General features: G+C 41.6%; 1 protein-coding gene across 1 annotated transcript; it reads left to right on the forward strand.

Annotated features, from left to right (window-relative positions):
- Positions 1–5,161: 5,161 nt before the first annotated feature.
- On the forward strand, positions 5,162–7,102 carry LOC135250049 (small integral membrane protein 32-like). The gene is made up of 2 exons (XM_064325876.1): positions 5,162–6,309; positions 6,595–7,102. The coding sequence occupies exon 2, from the start codon at positions 6,623–6,625 to the stop codon at positions 6,932–6,934; it is 312 nt and encodes a 103-aa protein (XP_064181946.1). The 5' UTR covers positions 5,162–6,309; positions 6,595–6,622; the 3' UTR covers positions 6,935–7,102.
- The last annotated feature ends 3,003 nt before the right edge of the window (positions 7,103–10,105 follow it).

Genomic DNA, 10,105 nt, shown 5'->3' on the forward strand with positions numbered 1-10,105 from the left:
TCCCAGGCTCAGATTAACTGACAACCATTTTCTAATTAATTCTCTCCTTTCAGGGCAAGGCGTCGACTGTTTCTGTCATCTGGGAAATATAATGTAGGCTGATTAATATGGAGACTTTGCCGCACATTAACAGGGAAACGTGCCTTTTGTCATGCAATTGCTTTTTTTTTCCACTCTAATGTTGCATAAAATGAACGTGTACACAGTAGTGACAGATCTGCAATATAAAGTGTGACCGTGTTTCAGGAAGAATAATCACGGCTCTTCCCATAGCTAGTCAGTGGCATCGATTCAGCAAAATGTGAGTCCTTATCACAACAGCTTTTACAAAGAAGATGAAGTGGAAAATGAATAACATGGTCAGTAGTATACAGACAATGATGATGGTGGTGGCAGTGGTTAACGATGAATGGAATTAGACCCAGGGTTATATTATATTAAAAACCCACACACCCCTGTATTAACTATGATATTCACGTTCCAATGTTTAAGTACCTTTTTATGGAGCGTCCCAAATGTGTTTGTCATGAGAAAGTGCTTGTGAAGGAACCCACGGTTGTATAACGTTCTCACGGTCTGTCCGGAGGCTCGGGTGTGAGATTTCAGTCTGACAGGTGGGTTGCGGTCGCTCGGGCGTGTAATCGGGCACCAGGTGTGTGTCCAAAACAACGCGGTGCCAGCGACTGACCTATCCACACACACGCTCGCCTTCACCCGCACAAACCTGCAAGACGGTGCCTATTTACAACACCACAGTGCTTCGGGAGACTGAGGCATAACCCTTAGGAATCTGGGACATTGCCAGTTTCATTTCCAGGTGGACCACTGCTGCTGTATGGTTGTGAGTTACTTAACCTGCATTGCTTCTGTACATATACAGCAGCATGAATAAATTATATTTAAGGAATATAAGCTATGCAAATTACTCTGGATAAGAGTGTTTTCTCAACGCCTAATTGTAATGGTAACTGCTGTTTATTGGGATGGTTCTACATCAAATGCATGCCACTGGTACTAGCACTGGATGGCAAGGCCTAAATCTGTCACAAAGAACATAATCGTAGGTGAACGCCGCAGTTTTCTACGTGTGAAATGCCATTACCATAAACGAGGGGGGGGATTTTGAATCAGAGGATTTAGACGTTTTCAAAAATAGAATGCTCCATAAATAGCGAGGCAAAATACGAAGTGTCTCCGGAAGAAGGTTCCTCTAGCGGAGGAGCGGTTCCCGCTGACTCACCGACGCGTCGGAGAAGTCACGGCCGGCAACGAGTCAACAACCGCCACACGAAGCGGGGGGGGGGGGATGCTCGCCCGCGCGCTTGTAATGGGCGACACCTCCCCCCCCTTTGGTTCCTTGCCTCGCTCGCACCGCCTGGGCCCGCACCGCCGCTGTCCTAGTTGGAATCGCCCGAGCCGGAACGCAAATGCTAATTTCGCCTCACTTAATCAGAATTCCATTGTCGTCGGCCGCTAATGTGTGCGATGTAGGACGCGGGGAGAAACGGGGCAGCGGGAGCGCCGGTTTTGCCTCCCGCACACAAAAGACATTGTCCCGCCCATTGTTATCGTGCCGTCGGAGCGGCGATTTGGAATTTTTACAAATGCGCTGGAGCTTGCCAGGGAATGAAGTGTACACAGATTGACTTGGACACTGGTGAACCACAAATTGGGTCAGACTCGTTGAGACGGGGAATGAGCCTTTGGCAAAACACAAGCCCCTGGAGATCATGTAATGCTCAAGCCATTATAATCTACTGGACCACACCGCTGCAATTACAGAGACTTTTTATTCCAAACACTGCAGTCCTACATGTTGCAATCTACCTTACATAAACTGTCTAAAGTGTGTTACAGTGTGCCCAGATTTCGGAGTAGGCGGGGGTCGTTTATTGAGGTTTATTCATGCCAGAAATAAAAAAACAGCAGAATACAGTACACATTGATGGATTGTTTTCCACCAAAAGTCTCCTGCTTTTCACAATGATGAGTTTTCGTTGTGACTTAATGAATTACGATCCACATCATGGAGGAACAACGAAGAGCCGTAGTCTGCTTCTCCTTGAGAGCGCGATAGCAGTGAGGCATGCGTAATTGTGACCAAATTGAATGCATTGTACAAATCAGATCTCTGTCACACAAACGTGTATCATATTCTGGTATCGGTACAGTACTCTGCATTGGCCTGCTCCAATCATGTCACAATTAAAGGAAATACACAGCGAGGATGGTATCCAATCACAGCCTTGGGTGGAGTGCCAGTAGAGGTAATATAATGTTCTAATTTGCACATGTATTTGAGGATTGTGAGGGAAACGCAAAACGATGATCGCAGGAAATGTGGTGCGGTCCTCACTCGGTGTTGATGACTATCCCGGGTGTTTTCAGGTGACTCAACATGCTGAATCTCATTTTCATGTGTCCTGGCTGTGCAGCTCTAAAAGACCAAACAGGGCAGCATGCAAATTGCACAGTCAAAAAATAGAATCACATTACCTAGACATGAACTGAATTACACTCCAATAGCTTCCAAATATATGCAAGAATGTATTGACAATTGGTAGAAGCAGCTTATTTGGTAGAATTGTTAAGCAGCTAACAGCATGAGCTGAAAATCTGCACAGCGCCTGCTCTAAAGCTCCTTCCCCTACATTTAAACAGACCCCTAGTTGCATTGCAGTGCTCTGTGCTCTCTGGTGTACTTTTCCAATGCATGTACTATTGGGAACTGAGACACATTTGCATCATTATGAAAAAGCAATATGCTGTTAAGTGTATAGCATTTACACATAAATGACATTCTGACATAAATAACCTTCCATTGGCTCATTTGAATTGAATCAAATATAATAATGGCTACGGCGATAGGCTTTTTGGTAGGTTTGTATTACAATCATAAGGATTGATAAGAGGCTGCATTTGAGAGCGGAACACAGTAAGATGGTCAGTGTTAAATCAACTCTTACAGAGTACATATGGTCCCTATTGGACCATATGTACTCTTTTAGAGTTTAATTATCAATGGATATGCTACTATGAAAGAAAGTCATTACCTGTCTCTTATTCTTCAGTAGCAGCTTTAGATTTATTTAACCCTGAGGCATGACGGCTAACGATGAAAGTGTAAAAACAGCCCTGGAACAATTAAAATAGAAGCCAATCCACAGAGCCGGCTATAGCTGGCAATTCATCTGCTCTATTCAGCAGACAATAGGGTGTCAACAATACATGAATGCTTAACGGTGATGGAGTCTGATTCATCAAGGGCTCATTCTGCGCTTCTTATTTATTATGAAGGGAAAATATTAGAAGGAATTAGCGGTGTCCGCAGACACCATTCAGAAACATCCAGACGTCTTTGTGGAATGGCTTGTGAAAAAACATTCTTGCCATCCACAATGGGCCTGATTCACAAAACTTTTCTTAAATTATTCCTACTTTTATTCTTAAAAATGTTCCTTTGAAAAAGCCAATATGGGATTCATGACACAGGTGCGGACCTGTTTTTGTGCATGTCCCAGGTGTATGGGACGATGAATGCTGACTGTAAATTTTATGCGCAGTCCTGTTCATGTGATTAGCATAAAGAAACAGCCATGAAAAAATACAGATTAAAAAAAAAAAAAAGATGAATGCTGAAATGTTCTTGGAAACGTTCTTACACACAGTTTATGATCAAACGTGATTGCATGTGCGTTTCGACTCAACATGAATCAGCATGTTTTTTTCAACTGATAACTAACATTTACCTATTTTTGCCAAATTGGGAGTTGTCATTTATGACTGAATTAATTCATGTTGCTTCTGATAAAACATTCAACCCTGGAATCGAATATAAAACAGGAGGGTGTCTGTGTCCAGACAGAACAGATGCTGCGGTTTAAATGATCAAAGTTACATTTGCTTTCATGCTGTGCACAGTTTGAATAGAAATAAAAGGGAGGGGTGTGGTGGGGGGGGGGGGGGGCGTGGCTATCCGATTGGGGCTACAGTAATTAGTGCATTTTTTATGAATGTCACTGGAGGTTTTAAGGCTTTAAAACAGATGTATTTGCATCTGTGCTAAGGTCGTGCAATGCTACTGACTGGTACGTAGGCCTGTTGCATTCACTCTTTCATTTTCATGACCGCGCTCTCTCACATTAGACTTGGAGAAAATTCTGATTATTCATTCTGTTAGCTGATTAACTACATATGATTGGTCTGTCTTCATATTAGTAATCATTGGGTAATCCGTGGCAGCTGCCATAGAGTGGCTAAATAGGCACAGAGTTGATTGAATCTGCATTTCAAGCTACAGTATAATGCCCTGTCAACGAAAATTCAGGGCCCTGCTAAGGGGTATGTTGAAAGTGAGAAAATAACACAACGTTACACTTTTGCTACCATTAGCTAATGCTAGCTACAAGTACAAGTGTATTTATCTATTCAAGGATTCAAAGCAATATATTAGTTATTGCCGCAAGTATTATGGTGAAAATAACCAATGCTGCCTCATTTTGGAATACTATTTGGGTTTACTGCTGGTCAGACTGATACACACAAGGGGAGAGGTGGACTGAAAATCACCTGAATGTATCTCCATGAAACAGTTTTGATACCAACATGGAGCAAATAATGTGTTTATATCAGAATTCAGGGTGATCCGTGGTGATACCTGTGGAAATTCAATAAATATAGTCATATACCAGCATAGCACAGGGCAATTGCATTTGAATGTGGCCATGACTGGTGACGTCACAGTTCTACAGAGGAAAAAAGTGGCAATTTTCACACGTTTTGTCTTTGTAAAATTACAGGTTGATTTGGTAAAGAACAGGGTGTTTTGCTTCTTTGCTCTGTAATTTTAGGCAGTTTCCTCTTCCTATTGAAAGGAGACACTGAGTACTGAGTCAGCTTTCACATGAAGCTGAAATTTAGGCACAGTGGATTTCCATAACTAGCCATCATGGAATTACCAGATCTAAGATGTTATTCAGTGTTTCTTATGCCAAACAATGTGTGTCTGTCTGTCTGTTTGTGTAAAAGTATGTATTTGTTTTTATTGTTTATGTATTTGTGTCCATGCATATTTTAGTGAGTGTGTGTGTGTGTATGGGGGGGGGGGCTTTAAACGACAGAGGAAATGCCTCATTCAAAGAGAAAATTTTGTGATCACAGCCAAAATGTTTCCCCTGAGGTGTCGGTCTCGCAGCGACGTGTTTACTGACAAAGCCGCCCCTTTAACCGCGGGACTCGCATTCACCTTTCCCTACTCCCCTGAGACATTCTGCACTGCCCTGAAACTGTTCCAGTCACCTCGTTTCAAATGAAGAGCTGCAACGAAAGAAAGGCGTCACATGTTTTAACACGTCCGTGCTCGATGACTCCACGCAGTGAAGCCTCGTGCGAGCTGCCCGAATTTATCCTCCACCTCCACCTCGCTGGTAGCGGTTCTGAGAGCAGCAACCTGGAGCGTGTCAAGTCTTTTTTCTAAGGATTTGAACTGGATCGATTTCTTCGGTCGGCAACTGACGAGCAAAAACCAGGCGCGGTGTATCGACTTTCACTGGATATAAAACGCGACGGAACGAGGACATACGGAAAGCAAGGAGAAGGGGAGTGCGTTATTCCTTATTTCTGAGCTCCATTCTAAATAAACGATGTGCAATTGTTTCGATGCAACAGTATAGTCTCGGCAGGTTTCAGTCGGGAATGTGCGCACGAGTAAATGTTCTTGAAATTAATTTGAACAACACCTGGAATTTCTCCTGTGCCGCAAATGACAACATTTCTGACAGGTGTTTTTATTTCTTATTAATGGAAAACATAAACCCGTTGAAAAAGATCCGCTGGGATTTATTTGTAATTGGAAAGACGGACAAAAATGAAACGCACAATTTTCATCACATCCCTCCAGTGGAAGGTTTAAAGTGAGACAACTCTGTAACGGTGTTTTAACTTTAACATTTCGCGCTTTTAAAACAAGAAAAATCTTCGGATACATATTTGTTTTATAAAAGTTTTTTTTTTTCCATCGTGAACCCTGTTGAATTCATTCTTGTCGTTGAAAGCACGTCAATGTGGAACGTCTTGACGGAAAGCACAATTTCTACACAACGGATAAATGGAACTCTCTCCTGCTCAGGCTATAATTGGACTTAAATGTTTTAAGGGTTTATTGCAGGTTAAAGCGCACCCCATTGACAGGTGCGCACTTCCTTAACGGAGAGGGCGGCGAGGCGGTTGAGCATTTGAGGAATGCAGACACAGGAATTCACGTAGTCTACTCAGCCTTACCTGCGGTGCTCTGTCTACACCGCTCTGAAAGTGAGTAACGGTATAGTATCATATGATCGGGCGATTTAAAGACTAACACGTGCAAATTTTTTTTTTTTTTTTTTTAATGCGTAATGTGTGTAGCTAAATATGGGAGCACGGGTCCATAGCGTTGCCTATATTTATATAAATATAATTGGCCTTATTGAGTAGTTGAGGGTCTTTGCTTTTGGCTTAATTATAAATATAAGTGAGCGTTATGATCTTTTTTGACGTTCTTAATTGTTATTTGCTCGAAGAGCAGTGATTCTAATCGTATCCACGTTCTAATTTCAGCGGAATATTGAAGAAAACAAGAAGAGGAATGTTGAGGCAGATAATACTGAACTCCACCGCTGCCTCTGGGCTTGAACTGATGACCCAGACACATACACCATCGCTAAATATCTCTCATGGGCCCGTGAGCGCGGCCGCCCTACTGAGGCCAACGGGCAGGGGACTGCGTGAAGGAGAGCTCAGTAAACCGGATTTGGTCACATACATAGTCATTTTCCTCTTGTTGTTTTTGTTGGTGCTAATAATCGTGTTTTACATTAACTGTCAGCTTAAGAACTCCTTCTTCGCGTCAATGCCATATGATAGGTCCTTGCGAGAGGCGAGAAGCTCCTACAAGTGAATTGAGTTCGGACAATGGCGTCTAAACAAACGCTAGTCAATGGCCGAGCTTCCAAATCTGTGGAATGTGTTTATTTTGTATAAGGTGCAGTACAATATATGCAGTATTTTCTGAGATGAACTTAATGTTATTGTGATTGTACATAAATCATTTGAAAAGCTATTATAGCATTTGATTTGAATATGTGTTATATTCACGAAGTTGGATATACTGCTGAGCAGTTTAGTGCATGTTTGATCTCTGCAATGACTTTGTCATTAAATTTCAAAGGTAATTTTATCTGCCCGTACCTTTACAGAACAAAACATTATATTTGATGTGCAATCCGTAAAATAAGGTTTGTGCCTCGGTTGAAGAATCCATTTTAAAATTAGAAACATTTGCTTGCCATATACTTTAATGAGTATTTAATTATTCTTTACCATTTTCTTATGATGAAATTCTATTTTGAAATTAAGAAACGGTTCATATACATCAGTATTGCAAAGTGAAATTCCCCGGCATAGGCTTTGCATTCTGGAATGCATGGTTTTAATTTTATGGTTATAGACGCCGTCACTTCTATGGGTTTGTTGAGGTCTTCCACTCACATTTCATCACATTTTACTTCCCTTTGCTGGTGGGGCTCAGGAAATGAACTCAGATCTCTTTAATTGGAAATACGTGAACACCATATAGAACGTGGAACACCCCTTATTACCCCTAGCTGTTTCAGACAGAGAGAGTAGAGGCTATTCCCTGGGCCCTCAAAAGAATTGTCGATTTTGTGGAAAGCATTTTAAATTTTAACGGCAACACATTCTGTTGGATTCAAAAGTTAGAGTAACAGCCAATGGATCTGATAAAAAAGTTCCTTTATCACCTTAAATAAGCCCCCCCCCCCCCCCCCCCCACACACACACACACACACACACCACCATCACCACCAAAAACAAACAAACAAAACCACATGAGGCATTTGATTGCAAATCTCAAACTGGGTCTCATCTTTGGTGGTTAGACAGGGAGCCAATAGAGAGTATGTTCCTCAGCGTGAGCTCCTACGATGTCTGTCTATTTCATACAGCTTAAGGGATCTGTGGTTTAATAAACTACCGGATGTTCACTGCCACATGCTGCACTGTTACCTGAGAGTGATACCTCAGCATCATTAATTTTGATGGGTACCTCTTTGGTGAACCAGTCAAGTGTGACAGACCACAACAGGAGTATTAACTCTGTCTATTAGACACCTGCAATTCCAGTCAACAGACATTTTCTTACTCACACCATCCACATATCTACCTCTATTTTGAAATGAATGTTGATGGCATTAGCTCTTCATCCCTAGAGTCTTAAAGTTGGCTACATTTTTTCATAAGGAACAAATACATGTGCTTTGTCAGCAAAATGTCACATCAATACCTTAATTCTCACTGAATCCACACATTGCAAGTTTGCATCCTATGGATATTTTGTGATAACTGACACACTGTATTTGTGCTGTAATGTTCCCTGATACAATGCAATCTCATGAACATGTTAACACGGCTTGGTACAAATATACAGTAGACACAGGCTTTACAGAAAACTCAGGGGAAACATGCAAATAGCACAATCTGGGTTTTCAAATGGGACTTCATTAAATAATGTGTGAAGGTGGTGTCTATTATTAAAAGGAATGTTCCTGTGCAGTGACTTATTTGTGATTAAAATGCTTGTTTTTTTCAATGTCCACAGCTTAAAACATGCATGGAAATTTTTACGATCTACATTATCATCTTTCTATTTATGATTGATTGTATTGGCTAAAATAATTATATTAGAACCTTGCAAAATCATCCACTTGCCCTGTTAAAAAAAACCTCACAATAACAGCACAAGGTAAGTTTTTTGTTGTTGTTGTTGTTGTTGTTGTTGTTTTTTGAGTGGGAGGGGCGGCTTTTATACTTTGAGCCTAATCCTATAAATTCATACTTGCGTCGGTTCAGGGCTCTGACGGCAGTGTGTGTATACCCATAGTAGGAAACTTCTGCCGCTGAGAATTATGCGAGAAGTAAAACCAATCCGGTGCAACTGCCACAGCTGGAATTGTGAGATAGAGGGACAACAGAGATGTGCTGGGCAATGTAAGTGGTGACTCGGAAGCCTAAATACTTCTAAGGATTTGTGATCTTGTGTGGAGGAGTGGGAGGGGGGAAGCTGTCGAAATCACAGAGAGCGTTATGAAGATAATAACACTAAATCGCGTCCGCTGGGACGCAGCCCGAGGAATCTGGCTTTGTATTAGTCAGCACATTTGGGGAAGACACTTTATGGTAACTATATTTATTTACGGAGAGTAACAGTAAGGCAAAATAGTGGCAAGTGGTTGGAACAACTACGCCTGTGACAAACGTGAGAGTTCTAAATAGCGTCCTCGATTAGACAAGAAACAATACTACTTGCTCTAGCAAACTATCCAACCGTTTAAATCGGTATTCAGCTTGTTACAGCGGGAAACGGGTGTCGGCTATGATGCAGGCTGCAATAAATGTAAAAGCAAATCAAGAGTGCAAAAGCATAAACGCTCAAGGCATGTCCAATAAACATTTCACTTTTAGGTTTCAGAAGTAGGCTTATCTCTTAGCAGCCACTTCAAGCGTCCACGCTGTGTAGGCTTTTTGAAAGATCGTAACACTCGATTTCACTTAGCCTCGGCTACTAAGTAGGCTAGGCCTACTGCACACCGTGCTACCATTATTGTTTATTGAAATATTAAGATTGTATTATCTGTCGTCCGGCCTTCAGAAAAACATTATATTGATTATGCAAATACAAATATGTGACATTGTGAAAACCCAGGATTTTCTCATTGGATTTTTAAAATATTGATTATTAATATCCAAATGAAAGCATGAGCATTGGCCTTGGAAACAGCGGCGCGCGCTGTAATTGAAACAGCCACTGGATGGAGCTCTTTCACCTTTCAGGAAAACTAGCCAACACTAAAAACAAATCAAATTGTAAAGGTAACCAACCGAGGGTAAACCAATGTCCCAACTTTCTCCAAGATTAATTTAATAACTTTGACCAAAATGAGTAATATATGGAGCATATACGCTTTGGCAACAAGCATAGCAGCCCGGGCTGACAGTCCAACTTTCTCCCCGGTTTCGCCCTGCTCAGCTCGGTCCTTCCTGCTTTCAGGTG

The sequence above is a fragment of the Anguilla rostrata genome, chromosome 3 (assembly GCF_018555375.3).
Source record: "Anguilla rostrata isolate EN2019 chromosome 3, ASM1855537v3, whole genome shotgun sequence".
NCBI classification, from domain to species: domain Eukaryota; kingdom Metazoa; phylum Chordata; class Actinopteri; order Anguilliformes; family Anguillidae; genus Anguilla; species Anguilla rostrata.